Source organism: Humulus lupulus, chromosome 2 (assembly GCF_963169125.1).
Source record: "Humulus lupulus chromosome 2, drHumLupu1.1, whole genome shotgun sequence".
NCBI lineage: Eukaryota > Viridiplantae > Streptophyta > Magnoliopsida > Rosales > Cannabaceae > Humulus > Humulus lupulus.
In genome coordinates this window covers 235,740,865-235,755,968 of record NC_084794.1, presented here as the reverse complement: position 1 = coordinate 235,755,968, position 15,104 = coordinate 235,740,865, and the positions used below count along the sequence as shown (strand labels likewise).

Below are 15,104 nucleotides of genomic sequence, written 5' to 3'. Positions count from 1 at the left end.
ATATCTCTCGAGGAGAATGACTTAGAATCCATCTTCTCTACTGATGAAGAGATAAATTCAGAGTCCCTCTGTTTATTCGAACAACGGGATAATTCAAAAACAGATGAATTCTACTACATAACAGTTATTCATACAATACAATCATTATTAGTCACCTCCGTGCAAATCATCTGCAATAATCGAGTCATCATGTGATGCAATTGAATACATATATTTATATGTATAATAAATACATGTAGATGCAATTGAATCATCATGTGATTTCTAACAGCAGCTCTCAAATTGCCAAAATCCTTCATCATCAAATAATAATTGTACATAGTGAGAATCTGAGCGACAGTCACCAATCATTTTCAGTCCAAATTCCAAGTTCTTCTGGTTGGTCACTTCACTATTAAAGTTAAATAAAACTCACTACAGTCCATATATAAGCCATTGCTTTGCTGCTCACAGCCAGCTCTCTCTCTCTCTCTCTCTCTCTCTCTCTTTTATGTATCTTTATATATAATAAGGTACCTCGAGCTCAGGGCCATTTCATTTCTGTTTTGATTACATTCTGAACCTAAACTGACTATGGTACACTCAGTAGACTGAAAGACTCTTTTATGACACATGACATGACATAATAAACTTGTTCTTTTCTATCCAAATAATTGTATCAAATGACTCAGTTACTATGGTTTATTGAAGAAAAAAGTTGTAAGTTACTTCAATGAAAAGGGTATATGCTATTATAAGCCTATTTGGATAATATGTATAAATGCAAGTTGGTCTCAAATGTGTGTAAAACATATATTTATTATATGTAGTCTGTATTTGAGTTTGACGGTCAAATGGTCAGGCTTTAAAGACTCTTTTGCAGCCCCTCACTGCATGTGAAAACACATGGCTGAGTATCTGAATCATGTGATGCAGAATTCAATATCAGCACCACCTTCTTGATATCTGTCAAACCCTGATAAGAAAAAACAAACATATTCAAGCATATACCAATTTAGTGAACAATATAGTAAAAGGGCCTTCAAATATTTGTGCCTTGCAATAAGATAAAATGATAGTGTCATTAAAGTTCACTTGGTTCATGGTTTTTTTTTTCTTTTTCATACAGCTTTTTGGCAAAGTAAATAAAGTTTACCCCAACAAATGCAGGGCCAGTCAACTAATTAAAAGAGTCCAAAAGAGAAACATTTTTAAGTTGCTTTACTATGTTTTGTTGAGAAAATTAGCCTATGTCCGAAGGTCAATATGGGCTTGCCTAGCCAGCCCATCATGCCTGCCTACTTAAAGCCCAGTAGAGAAGGCTATGGGTAGCTCATCATGGGCAGTGAAATGGTTTCAACTTTAAAAACTTGAGATTTCCTTTCTTTCTTTCTTTCTTTCTTTTTCTGTTCTTTTAATTTTTAAGTGTTCTAGGATCTCAATATAATTTATATTTACTATATATTTTGACAATGAACAATAGTTTTGAAACATGACATTTATTTGCTTCATAATCTTGACTATTATTTTATGTTGGATTCAAGGGAGAATTGAGAAAGTTGGTATTTGCACAAGTATGGAGATGTAAAGAACAAACGTAAGAACCGTAACTATTTTTTTTTTTAATGCCAACCTCTCTTAGCTCTTTCTTTTTCCCTTCTTCTTTCTCTACTCTGCAGCCAAATTGGATCGTCGCCCTCTGCCACATGCCATCAACATTCAACACTCACCGACTAGTCGGAAGTGTTGTTTGCAGTTAGATTTTAGAGGAGTGCTAAAAGGCACCAATGATGCCCAACACCATCATAAGTTGTCTTATCGCCATTAGTGCAATTTAATATCATATCCCACATATTTTAATTTAAAGGACACCATTAGTGCTCAATGGCAATGCTCCAGTTTTTAACATTTTTGACAAGCTCTAGCCATCCCACGGCCAAAGATTGGTACCATTGGAATCAGCTTCTCAGGACGAATCGTTAACCAAATTATATTAAAAAATCAACTTTTTTACACCAACTGTAGTATGCACCACTGACCACTCATTCTCTATCAGTCAGCAGTTAGTTATCAACATACTCATAGCTTATTAGCAAAAGAGAGAGTGCAAACCATAGACGTTAAAATATGGATCAATGATAGCATTATACTCAAACAAATTACTTCAAGTATCTATAAGCCTAAAACAGCCTATCTGGAAACTTTGCATCAACAATTCAAGTTTCTCTGCCATCTCCCATCTCACAAATGTTCATTTTAAGCTAACCATAACATCTCTTGATGTCACCATATGCCCGGGAACAGTACTAAACAGGTTTCAGTTGCTCCTGAGATAAACTAAAGCCTTCATAGATACTAGTTTTCTATCTTTATTGAGGCAACATGAGTTACTTTGTAAAGACTTGTAAGACTAAATGTACAGACCGTCATGAAGCTAACATTGCCAAAAGATAAAATAGAAAATGAGCAACTTATAGATTTTTTATTTTATTTTCAAACACTTCCCTTTTTATTTCTTTTTCTTTTTTCCTTTTTTTTTTCTTTTTTGCCAGTACTGAGTTGTAGCTGATACCAAAATTGCTCAAATACAAAGCAGTATAGCGCTTTTTTTTTGAAAAAAAAAAAGGAGACGGAGACCAAACACTAGGTCAGGCCCCCTCTCAATACAAAGCAGTATAGCTCAAAGGTAAAAGATAAATAAAAACGCACATTACCTTTTCAATTTAAGGTATTTGATTTTGGGGCTGGGAAAAGAAGTCTTTGGCATTACGAGCAACTTCTGCTTCAAGTTCTGCTTCCAACACAATGTCTGATCCTGTTGCATTCTCTGTATTCACATCCTCAACTTAATTAACATGCATAAGAATGAACTGTTTGCAATTAAAAAAAAATTAAGAGATGTTTAGTGATTATTTCAAGTACTTATGTAGCAAAGGAATAGGTGTAAAAAAATTATTACATGTTGAAATTGGCATGCTGGATGGTGAAATTGAAAGCATTTAATCATAACTTTTACAGTCATCCTATAAAAATCTATAAAATAATTTTCATTCAGATATGAGCAAGAAAGTTAACTGCTAAACTAGATTCACAGCATTACAAAATTTGATTAAGATAAAAAAGGAAGAACTGAATAACAATGGGTACAAGACGAAATGAATTGATGTGTATTTCATAGTAAACTGACCTTTTTTTTTTTTGTATTTCGGACTGCATACAAGTGAACAAACTTAAAATTTTACTCAACTATCTAAAATGATTGAAACTACTACCCTCTTTCCTGCAGCCTTCCACTGATAAAAGACAAAAATGATGGTGGACAAACTTATCCTGTGGTAATATAATCTGGCCCTTCTCTTCCAACATATATTTTCTTCATTAAAATTTAAAAAATATTTTCATTTTTGCCAAAGATCCAATCAGAGGACTAGCTGGAATTAATATATCCATCTTAATAAATAAATAAAAGAGAGAGAAACCAGAGCAAGCATATGAAAAAAAACCTCTTTGTTTCAAAACAAAAAATGGTATTTATAACTGAATGAAATGAGAGCAAACAGTGCCAGAAATATTATAGAATTTCAAAATATATGCCCTGCCATTTGCCCTATGAAAGTTGAAATTTACACTTCGTTTGACAGCAAAACAAGTTGGTGCAAACATATTGAAGAATTTTTTATAACTAATAAAGGTCAATTCCTAGAAGATGAGAAAGGATTGTGCTCAAATTGAAACCACAAGGTTAAAGATAGCACCAATGAAGTGTCATTTACTGAACTAAGAGCAGAAGAAATAATAAAGTAAAAATATATGCTTGTTAGTCTGAAGACTATTACCCTTGCGATTTGGAAGCAATCCTGCAGACTCAGCTGAAACAGGCAAAATTGCAAAAAGACCAACCTCATCATCAAGCTTCACTTTCTCTAAGTTTCCCTTAAAAGAAACGCTCTTAACAGCTTCAGATTCAGCTAATTTTGCAAAGGAAGTTGCTTGAGAATGCAAATCAACAGAGGATGAGGTTTTGAAACTACTATCCTGATAAAATTGCAATCAAAAAGAAAATATAATCTATGCAGTATAATGAAGCCACATAACCAAAAGGGGCAAAATTGTAGAAACCTTCACTACTAGCTTCTGCTCTTCCACGCACTTCTCAACCAAATTCTCGCCTATAGATATAAAGTACATAAACATTGCTTATTGCTTATTCATAAGAGTAGTGCAAAACAAACCCAAGATTAATATTTATATGGAGACCAAAATTACCAGCATTAACATGATGACTGGGATCAAGTGCATTGTCCATCAAATTCCGAGTCAAAGGACTAGGATTGATAAAAGATATGCTTCGAATTTCATGGCGAATAGCCTCAAGTTGCGACATTGTTTCTTGGAGTTCTTTGTGAACCTAAACGAAGAAAAATAAAAAGCTACTAAACCAAAATGAATAAATATACTCAAATTTTGTGCTTGCCCAAGTTAATACACACGATCTATCCAGTCAAATCCTACTTCCCAATATGAATACTAGTTAATACAAACTCAAACTCCTCTCTAATTTCATAACAAAATTACTACTTCCCAAACATGGCCATAGCTATTTGGTCACTCCATTAGTTTATTGAGAGCATAGAGTGATTAACAGGAGGTCGTACCTGGCGAGCTTGGGACTGGTGCATGACATTTTCAAACTGCCCACGAGCTAATTGTACATATCCAATTGCACGACCCGCCAATCTCCCAGCAGTTCTGGCAATGATTGGAAGATCCTTTGGCCCTAAAAACCAAATATACACAGACCCATTTCAGCTTTGGTCCTCTAAAGTTCGAAATTATTGACCCAACTTGCTTATCAAACATATCAGACTTAGATAGTAGACCCCAATATCCAGTGCAACGAGAGAGAGAGATATTAAAAAGAAAGAAAGAAAGAAAGAGAGGTTACCAACAAGAGCAGCGGTCGCTCCAATCAATAGGAAGAGCTCTCCGTAAGAAATGCCCAGCATTTTTACTTCTTAAACTGATACAAGGATTTCAGGAGTACAGAACTTCGAACTGTATGGGACTAGCATGTAATTTTGTAGAAAAAGAACGGAGAAAATAGAAGAGAATGCTGGAAAGACCGAGGCCGCGCGCACGACGAAGAGCCGGCGATGGACGCTGTCGCCGATCACCTGGGGGTTGGTTTGCGGGGGCGGGACCGCCTTTGTCCAATAGAAACTGTAGAAACTTCACATGAAATATACTTCATATTTAACAAATTTTGAAGAAACTTTTAAGAATACTTTTTTTCCTTACTAAAAATATATTTTAATATAGTTTTTTTTTATATCATAAGAGGTTCCAATTTTTCTAAAAAATATTACTTACACCCTAAATTTTATTTTGTATTACTTAGGTCCTCAAACTTACTAAATGTGTGTATCACATAAGTCCTTTTACTTAAAAAATAGTTTACAGAATACGCAACAAAAATCGATTTATGACCCAATTAATTACAAAAAAATAACTGAGTTATAAATTGCTTTCTGTTGGACCATAAATTGTTTTCTGCTACGCATTCTGTAAATAATTTTCTAACTAGAAGAACCTATGTGATAACATTTAGCAAGTTTAGGGACCTAAGTGATACAAGATAAAATTTTAAGACTTAGGTGATATTTTTTATAAAAGTTGGGGACCTATAATATAATTTTTTTTTTGGATTAAGATGACCAAACACTTATACACTAATCATAATACAAGGTTGAATTTCTTACAATCAAGTAACCTTATTTTTTATTTATAGTTGTTTAACGCCTAAAATGTGACAACCACTAAGCGGTAATTGTAGTAAAAATCGAGTGGTCGATTCACAAGGAGATAACCTAAAACTTAAATATTAGTAGAAAACTAACACAAAAAGTTAGTAACATGAAATAAATAGAAATGAAAATGAAAATAGCCTTGAGATTTTTTTGTTGTCTTTTTGGTGAAATGATGAAATGAGATAAATAAAGTGAAATAAAAATAAGATGTAATCAAGAGTTGAAAATTAGAAAGGTTTCAAGAATCATCCATATGCTTGTTTAGTTATTTAGTTACTTGATTTACAAAACTACACAAGTAACTAGTTCACATCCTAACATTTACTTGGAAAATCTAACATTAAAGTCCATATTCTTTTCTAACAAAAGTCCATTTGAGTTATAAAGTTCTTTACTTTAGGAGCACAATGTTAATCTTATGAAAAATCTAAAAATGACAAAATACCTAAGGGCAATAAAGCAATAGAAGATTAGATATAAATTTATGTATCAATATTACTTTTACTAATTAGAAGCACATAGAAAGAGCATGACTAATCCTATATATTATTAGCACAAGTAAATAAAGATGAGAATGAAAGAACATAAACAACTCAAATGCATTATATTAAGAACATAGTAAATCAAAGTAGCAAAATAATATCACTAGCATATGGAATCATCCATAAACTTCCTAGGAAGATTAGGCCATTATGTTCATGATTCTTACAAAATTCTAAGAAGAAAGTATGAGAAGAAAGTGAGTGGAAATTTTGCTATAGTTTCTTTACTCTAAAAATTACATATCAAATGTGAAAGAAGAGTCTCTATTTATAGAAGAAGAAACAGATTAAAAAGAAATTAAACTACGAATGAGGTTTACAAAATAAATTTGAAACATTAATAATAAAATATGATTTTGAATAATCAAATCTTATTATTAATTTTAACCTAGCTATTTTAATGAATGATCAACATGCCTCTTTTTCTAAAACAACACAAAATGAGAGCTTTAAAGCTTAAAATGGAAGGTCCAAGGCCCAAGAGCACACAAAGTGGGCTGGAAAAATGGTTGGGGCTTTGACCCAGTCGCAGCCAGTGGGAGCACGCCACGTGGCGCAGCTGGGCAAAGGATAGAGGCAGTAGGCGGGCACGGGTCGAACTGGCTAGGTGGGTGCGCGGGTCGGCGGGCAGAGCAAGGCGCTGGTTGCTGGGTTGCTGGAGGAGACAAGGGCGTGGACAGGTGGTGATGTAGGAGCGCGTCAGGTGCTGGAGAGAGGCGAACGTGTGGCAAGCTGCGAGGATGACATCTGGCAGCTGGAAAGCAAAAAGAGCTGAAGAGGATGTGAGCCTGAGCTGCGACTTGGGCTTTCTCCTTTCAAAAATCTTGTAACGCCTTGGGTAACCAAGACTGTTACACTGTGTGTTTAAAATAGTGCAAGACTTGCTAATCAAGTCGTTTGAACATGAATGTGTTTCTAAAGACAACTGGCAGGTTAGGGTAAAAAGATTTTGATCGTAAAATAGTTGACTTTCATTCAAACAAGAGTTTGATACATGGGATCCCAAAAATAGTGTTTACATGGAAGATACAACCCTCAAAAGTTAATACAACAGTAGCCAGTCTAAATGGAAAAATACAAGTTTGAGCTCTAGTCCCTGTAATTTCCTTGATATTGGCGGTCGAGCAGCTGCCGATGTACACTCCGCCCCCAAAGCTCTCCAACTCATGACTGGTCCAGCTTGCCCTTGCCTTTACCTGCACCACGTAGCACCCGTGAGCCAAGGCTCAGCAAGAAAACCAAATTCAACAACCATAGATGACAACAAAATGTACATAGTAAACTCTAGATCAATCAGTTCAATTAATCAACAAAATACAAGTGCTAAAGTAGGCATCGATAATAGTTTAATCCAAACATATAAATCAACCTTAATATAGTTGAATAGGGTTCGGAGCCCTTAGGCCGAGCCCTCTAGTTGTTCAGCTGATCCTGGCTCACTTAGGCTGAGTTGCGTTCAGTATGCTCAACATCAGCCCCAGCTCCCTTAGGTCGTATTTTCACATTGCACATAACAGATACACAAGTTACAGAGCACATATGTTCATTTATGGGGAATCTCAGGTGCAGTTTTCTTACCTCGAGTCCCGAGCGAAGGATGCAAAGCGGTCCCGAGCACAATCCTCAGCTCGAGCCTTAACGGTAACCCTAGACATAAGCGACAATGGATAACTATCAAAAATATAATCCAATTAAATGCTTTGGAATCAAATACTAACCTCTGGGACCTCGAATTCTACTAAACTGGGTAGTAGAATTCGTCTTGAGCGCTTAGGTTTAAGTCCCCGAGCCTAAAAACCAATCTTGGTTATGGTTGCCTAGGCGAGCCGCAACCTGGCCCTAAGGGTCGCGGCGCGGCCCAAGTTAGAGGCGCCAGCCTCTTGTCCCAAGGGGAGGCAGACCACGACTTGCCCCCCTAGGGTCACAACGCGCCCAGGCATCAGCAAGCCCCCAGGGATTTTCGAGGCACACGGGCCGCGACACACCCATGAACGGGGTCGCGACGCGCCCCTGTGAACCCAGAAATCCCTGGGTTTTCTGCACTTTTTTTCCCAACTTAATCCATTAAAAATCTAACCTAGCATACACCAGAACCAGAATTCGACCACTCTATCACAATAGCCTACTCAGATCACCACAAAATCCTAAAATTCTAACCAAAATCCTTGTCGAAACCCAGAATTCATCTAAACTTCTTTGAATCCTAAAGGCTTAATAACACCCATATTAGCAGTAGAATTCCATCCAACAATTGAAATTTAAACCTTACCTTGATGATACTAATGATTTCCCTGAGCTGCACCACAAAGTCCTAGCCTTAATTCCCCAACCCTCAAGCTTAATTCCTTAAGTTTTCTCTTCCAAAGCTTCAAAGCTCCCTTAGGCACAAGAGAGGGAGAGAGAATCTGAGTGAGAGGGGGAGAGAGTGTTGAGAGTTTAAGAAATTTCTGGTTGGTTCTGGCTACTTCCTAGAGTCTCACTGAGTATATCCCTTAACTAAAAAGGACCAAAATGCCCTTAAAATCAACTTAGCTCTCTAATTTCTCTTAAGGGTAAAACGATCATTTGTCCTATTTCCCGCTAATTCCTCGAGTCGTTCTACTGATTCCTAATTAATCCCAATATGCCCAACTAATCACCAAATACTTACTCGTTGCTCGATAAATCCTAAGTATATGTTAAATTTCCCAAAATACCTCTAGTCTCACCCCGAGACAAGTATTCAACCCCGCTGTGACTATTTCGTTAATCTGCTTACTAGGATCGCCTCGAGCCATATACTATGAATATATCCACATAATAATGTAGTTCCAACCATTTAACACATGTAATCGCATTTATGCCCTTAACGGGCCAAAATTACAAATATGCCCTTATAAACAAGGACGGGCCCACATGCATAATTAATACTCATAAACATGCATACAAATTATATTCATATTATCATATAAATCATGCATGTCATATAGTCACACATTTAATCAATTAATCACAGATATATTCAATTATGCCCTCTCGACATGCTAATATAGGCACTAAACCCTATTAACATTTTTGGGACATTACAAATGCCGCCTTTTCTTTCTTTCTTCTTTCTTTTTTTCTTTCTTTATTTCCAAGTGCCAAAAATATCAATTAAATCCTACAAAATAAAACAAACTAAATTAAAATTAAATATTTTCATTTATAAATTAAATCTATTAATTCCATGAAAATATTAATTAAAACTTATTTTATTTTGACTATTAAAATCAATAAATGTGTATTTTTGGGCACTAATCAATAGTTCAATCTAACAAAGCAATATCCAACACAAAAATCAGACACACACTTGAAAAAATAGATATCAACAATCTAAAGTTCTTAAATAAAATAACCTCATTAGCGATGAGAGAAAAATAAAATTAGTCATTGAAGTCAAACTCTATAAAACCAAAGAAAAGAAGCATCTAACATGTTAAAAAAACTCTCAATCCTAGAGCTTCATGATCAAAATTAAGGACGTTATCTTCAAATAGTTCAACAAATTTGAAGTAGAAATCAAACCGTCGTTATTAATTATTTTAACTGCGGATAAACAAAATATATATTCGTAAATCGAAATTAAATGAATGATGAATTTTTTTTTATAGATAATGTATAAAAATATAAATTATAATGAAAAAATAAGCAGAAAAAATTTATCAGTGAAGTGCAACTATTACTAGTAGCAATCTTCAAACATCTCTTTATTTAAATCAATAGTGCAAATGACTAGGGATGGCAATCTTACTCGATAACACATCTACTCGTGGGTGCCATATCCTGGTTGTAACACCCTACTTTCTTAGAGTCGTTATTAAGTGAGTTTAAAATGTACAATTAACTCGCTAGTCGAGGTTTTAGGTTAAAAGTGCGGCTAAAATATAATAAAAGTCATTTAATTTGAAAATGTAGTCATTCATTGAAATTATAAAGCGTTATACATTTGAGATCCCAAAATATTTTTTAGAAAATACTTTACATCTCAAAATACATTTAAGGTCGACTAGGCGACAAGTTCAGGTATATACATTGCATTTTTCCCAAAATAACCCTGGCCGTGGCAGCTAGGTAGGCCGAACATGTACACGTCGCTTCACGCTCTCCGTACTCATGGTTGGTCGACCTTTCCCTTGCCCTTACCTGCACCATAGAGCACCCATGAGCCGAAGCCCAGCAAGAAAACTCAACACAAATAATCAACATATGCATATCTATCAATCAACACATAACAAAGCCGCCAATAGGCTAAACATATAGTGGCCATACCGTCCTAGGCGCTTTACCAGGCCCTGGGCTCACGGTCTACACCGTAAGGATGACTAATGAATTCGTGAAGGGTCTCACCCTAGTGGCTTGCACTCCTCGTGCTCAACGCCGCTCCCGGCCCTTGCCGTACTCAGCCTTGCACTCCACGTGCTTAACGCCATTCTCGGCCCCTTGTCGTACCCAGCTTCCTGCCGTTCTCGACCTTTATTCACAAGTATGCTACACATAGCATACAATCAAGAAATACATAAAAAAATACAGAACATAAATAATAGGGCTACGCCCTGCGATTTAATCACATAGGGTCGTGCCCTGCAATACAAACTATGGGGCCACACCCTGCTCTACAGGGACAACAGTTTTCTTACCTGTGTCCTGAGCATCTTGAGCACCGAAATCCCAAGCACAGTGCTCTAACCCGAGCCTCGCTGAAAACCTAGTCACAACACACAAGTAACGCTCCCGTTACTAACCAATTCATAATTGTACCCCGAAATCAATCCCATGCTCTCGGGACCTCCCGTTTCCCCACACAAGGTGGCGAAAACGTCCCCTGAGCCCCCAGAGCCAAGGCCCTAAAAACACAAAATCAAACATCCTGAAAATGGCCTAGTGTCGTGGCACAGCCCTAAAAAATCCGCGGCGCCCAGCAGAGGCTCCTTATCCAGAATCGTCCCAGCGCCGCACAGAAGAACAGGGTCGCGACGCTCATTTGCGAACCCAGAAAATTGGGGTTTTCCCACTATTTTCCCCGAGCCAAAACTTACCTAAATCATTACCCAAGTATGCCCAAGTCATAATTCAACCCAAAAATCCAAATGAACAACATCACAACACATAAACACTAGAAAACTAACTCAAACACTCATCCAAGCTCAAAATCACCTAGTGGTTTAAAACTCCACAAAACTTAAACCACAACAGAAAATTCACTTAAGAAATCAATTAAATTCTTACCTTGAGTAAGAAATTAACCCTGAGCTACTTTCAAGTCCAGTTCCAAGCTTAAATCCTCTCATTCCCAAGCTGAATCATCACAATTATTAAGCCACAAATCCAAATTTCAACATTCAACCCCAAACTCTCAAGAACAAGTAAGGAGACTCAAAATCAAGGATGAAACCTTACCTCTATGTTAAACACTTCCCCGGGCACAACAAGTAAAATTCTTCAGTTCTTAGTCTAAAATCCTCAAAGTTCTTCAAGCTCTCAGTCACCAAGGAAAGGGAAAGAGAGTGTCGAGTATGAGAGAGAGAGCTGAGAATTTTCTTGCTTTTGTTTCCTTTCCTTTCCTCTAAGTCTCTAGAAACTCAGCATCTAAAATTCCATGTATATCCCTTAGCCAAAAGTCCAAATTACCCCTTAAGTATATCTAAATCCTTAAGTGCCACAAAGGGCAATTTTGTCATAAGCCATATCCCGCTAAGTCCTCGAGTACTCCTACAAATCCCCGTTAATCCTAACACATCCAAATAATTACTAAATTACTACCTGTTACTCAATAAATCCAAAATTCATATTACATTCCCAAAATACCCCTACGCTCCTCCCGAGCCAGGTATTTGACCCTGTTGTGACTTTCTAGCTAATATGCTCCTTAGGACCGTCTCAGATCGTGCATCATAAATATATCACCACTCACACGTGGTGTCAATCACAATCTACACAAATATTGCATTTATGGCCCTCAGCGGGCCAAAATTACAAATATGCCCCTAACAACCAAATGGGGTCCACATGCATATTTAATTCACCTAAACATGAATTTCTAATCACTTAGTCATCACATTCACATATTAACACAATACATCAATTATTTCCCTCGAGTCACACTAATCAAGGCCCTAAGCTCTATTAACAAATTTGGGACGCTACAACTATCCCCTCCTTACAGAAATTTCGTCCTCGAAATTACCTAAATAACTTGGGATACTGCTCCTGCATATTTGACTCAAGTTCCCACGTTGCCTCCTCTACATTGCTGCTTCTCCACAACACTTTTACCAAGGTGATGGTCTTGCTCCGCAAGACTTTATCCTTCCAGTCAAGAATCTGGACCGACTTCTCCTCATAAGATAAATCATGATCCAGCTCCAAGTTCTCGTAACTCAGTACATGCGTAGAATCTGATACATACTTCTGGAGCATGGACACATGAAATACATCATGAACCCCTGATAGGGTTCGAGGCATCGCCAATCTGTAAGCTACCTCCCCAACCCATTCCAGAATCTCAAAGGGGCCAAAAAACCTAGGGCTCAACTTGCCCCGAACACCAAACCGTTTCACTTCTCTCAAGGGAGAAACTCTGAGAAATACATGATCACCAACTTGAAACTCTATGCTCCTGTGTCTCAAGTTTGAGTAACTCTTCTGACGACTCTAGGAGGCGAGCATTCGAGCACTAATCTTTTCAATCGCCTCATTGGCCCTCTGAACAATCTCAGGACCCAGATATCTTTTCTCACCTGTCTCATCCCAATGGATAGGTGATCTACACTTCCTCCCATACAACATCTCATACGGAGCCACTCTGATATTCGCCTGATAAATGTTATTGTACGAAAACTCAATCAAAGGGAGATACTTACTCCAAGATCCCCCAAAATCCAGCGAATCGTCCTTTCAGACTGTCCATCCGTCTGAGGATGATAAGCAGTACTAAATCGCAACTGCATGCCCACAGCCTTCTGCAGACTCTCCCAAAACTTGGAAGTGAAGGTGGGGTCCTTGTTAGACAATATCGACCTCGGAGCCCCATGAAGTCGTACAATTTCCTTCACATATAACTCAGCATACTGCTCAACTGTATAAGTTGTCCTAACAGGCAAAAAATAGGCAGACTTGGTATACCTATCCACAATCACCCATGCAGAATCATGTTGTCCCACGATCTTCGGCAATCCAACCACGAAGTCCATGGTGATATCCTCCCATTTCAACTCCGGAATTCCTAGAGGCTGCAATAACCTTGCTGGCCTCTGATGTTTAGCCTTTACCTGCTGACAAGTCAAACACTTGGCCACATAATCCACCACGTCCCTCTTCATTCCCGACCACTAGTACAAGGTCCTCAAATCTTGGTACATCTTTGTTGTACCTGGGTGTAAAGAATACGGAGCGGTATGTGATTCATCCAAGATCTCATGCCGAATACCAGGATCCATCAGACAAATCTGGCCTTTATACTTCAATAGTCCCATCTCCGAAACAGAGAAGTCCTTAGCCACTCCAGCTAAGACGCTCTCTTTGTGCCCTCTCAACTGGGGATCCTCCCCCTGTGCCTCCTTGATCCTTTCAAGGAGTGTAGACTAAAGAGTGACGTTGGCTAACTGACCAACCACCAAATCTATACCTACTCTGGTCATCTCTTCAGCTAACTTATTTGCTATCTGTCTCAAACTGAACAATTGTCCTGGGCCCTTTTGACTCAATGCATCGGCCACTACATTGGCCTTCCCAGGATGGTATAGGATATCACAATCATAATCCTTTACCAGTTTCAGCCACCATCTCTGGCGCATATTCAGATCCCTCTGAGTAAAGAAGTACTTCAAACTCTTATGGTGGGTGTATATTTCGCACTTCTCGCAATATAAATAATGTCTCCAATGCTTAAGTGCAAATACCACTGCTGCCAATTCTAGATCATGCGCGGGATACCTCTGTTCATACTCCTTCAGCTGTCTCGATGCGTAGGCTATCACTTTTCTGGCTTGCATTAGTACACATCCCAAACTCTGTCTGGAAGCATCACAATAAACCACAAACTTTTCATTGTCTGATGGTAGACTCAATACTGGAGCGGTGATCAATCGCCGTTTCAATTCCTTGAAACTGTTCTCACACCTGTCTATCCACACATACTTGATCTTCTTTCGTGTCAATTCAGTCAACAGTGTGGCTATCCTAGAGAACCCCTCAACGAACCGTCGATAATACCCTTCCAATCCCAGGAAGCTCCTAACTTCTGGTACACTGCTCGGCCTAGGCCAATCTCTCACTACCTCAATCTTGCTTAGGTCAAATAGAATCTCCTCCTTACTGACAATATGGCCCAGAAATGTCACTTGCGGTAGCCAAAAGTTGCACTTGCTAAACTTAGCATATAGCCTATGCTCCCTCAACCACTGTAATACCAAGTGCAAATGCTGCTCGTGCTCTGTCTCTGACTGGGAGTACACCATTATGTCATCAATAAACACAATCACAAACTTGTCCAAATAGTCCTTGAAGATCCTATTCATCAAATCCATGAAAGCTGCTAGGGCGTTGGTTAATCCAAAGGACATAACCAGGAATTCATAGTGCCCATATCTCGTGCGGAAAGTAGTCTTTGGTATGTCCTCCTCTTTAGTCCTTAACTGGTGGTAACCTGACTGGAGATCAATCTTAGAGAACACTGTCTTCCCCTGTAGCTGGTCAAACAAGTCATCGATCCTGGGTAATGGGTACTTGTTCTTAATGGTCAACTTGTTCAGAACCC

At 38.0% G+C, this 15,104-nt stretch overlaps 1 protein-coding gene across 5 annotated transcripts; it reads right to left on the bottom strand.

Moving 5' to 3' along the window:
• Positions 1–277: 277 nt before the first annotated feature.
• LOC133819066 (uncharacterized) lies at positions 278–5,238 on the bottom strand. 5 transcript variants are annotated; one of them, XR_009886263.1, is made up of 8 exons: positions 4,925–5,238; positions 4,635–4,756; positions 4,246–4,387; positions 4,099–4,148; positions 3,816–4,014; positions 2,694–2,806; positions 1,613–1,712; positions 278–955 (listed from the first exon to the last, which is right to left on the bottom strand). XR_009886263.1 is itself a non-coding variant. In XM_062252223.1 (7 exons), exons 1-6 carry the CDS (start codon positions 4,983–4,985, stop codon positions 2,703–2,705), a joined length of 678 nt encoding a protein of 225 aa, XP_062108207.1. In that variant the 5' UTR covers positions 4,986–5,238; the 3' UTR covers positions 278–955; positions 2,694–2,702. The 5 variants fall into 5 exon arrangements, 4 of the variants coding, with proteins under 4 accessions (XP_062108207.1, XP_062108208.1, XP_062108209.1 ...); XM_062252223.1 differs by lacking the exon at positions 1,613–1,712; XM_062252224.1 differs by lacking the exons at positions 278–955; positions 1,613–1,712 and adding an exon at positions 2,096–2,316.
• Positions 5,239–15,104: the final 9,866 nt, after the last annotated feature.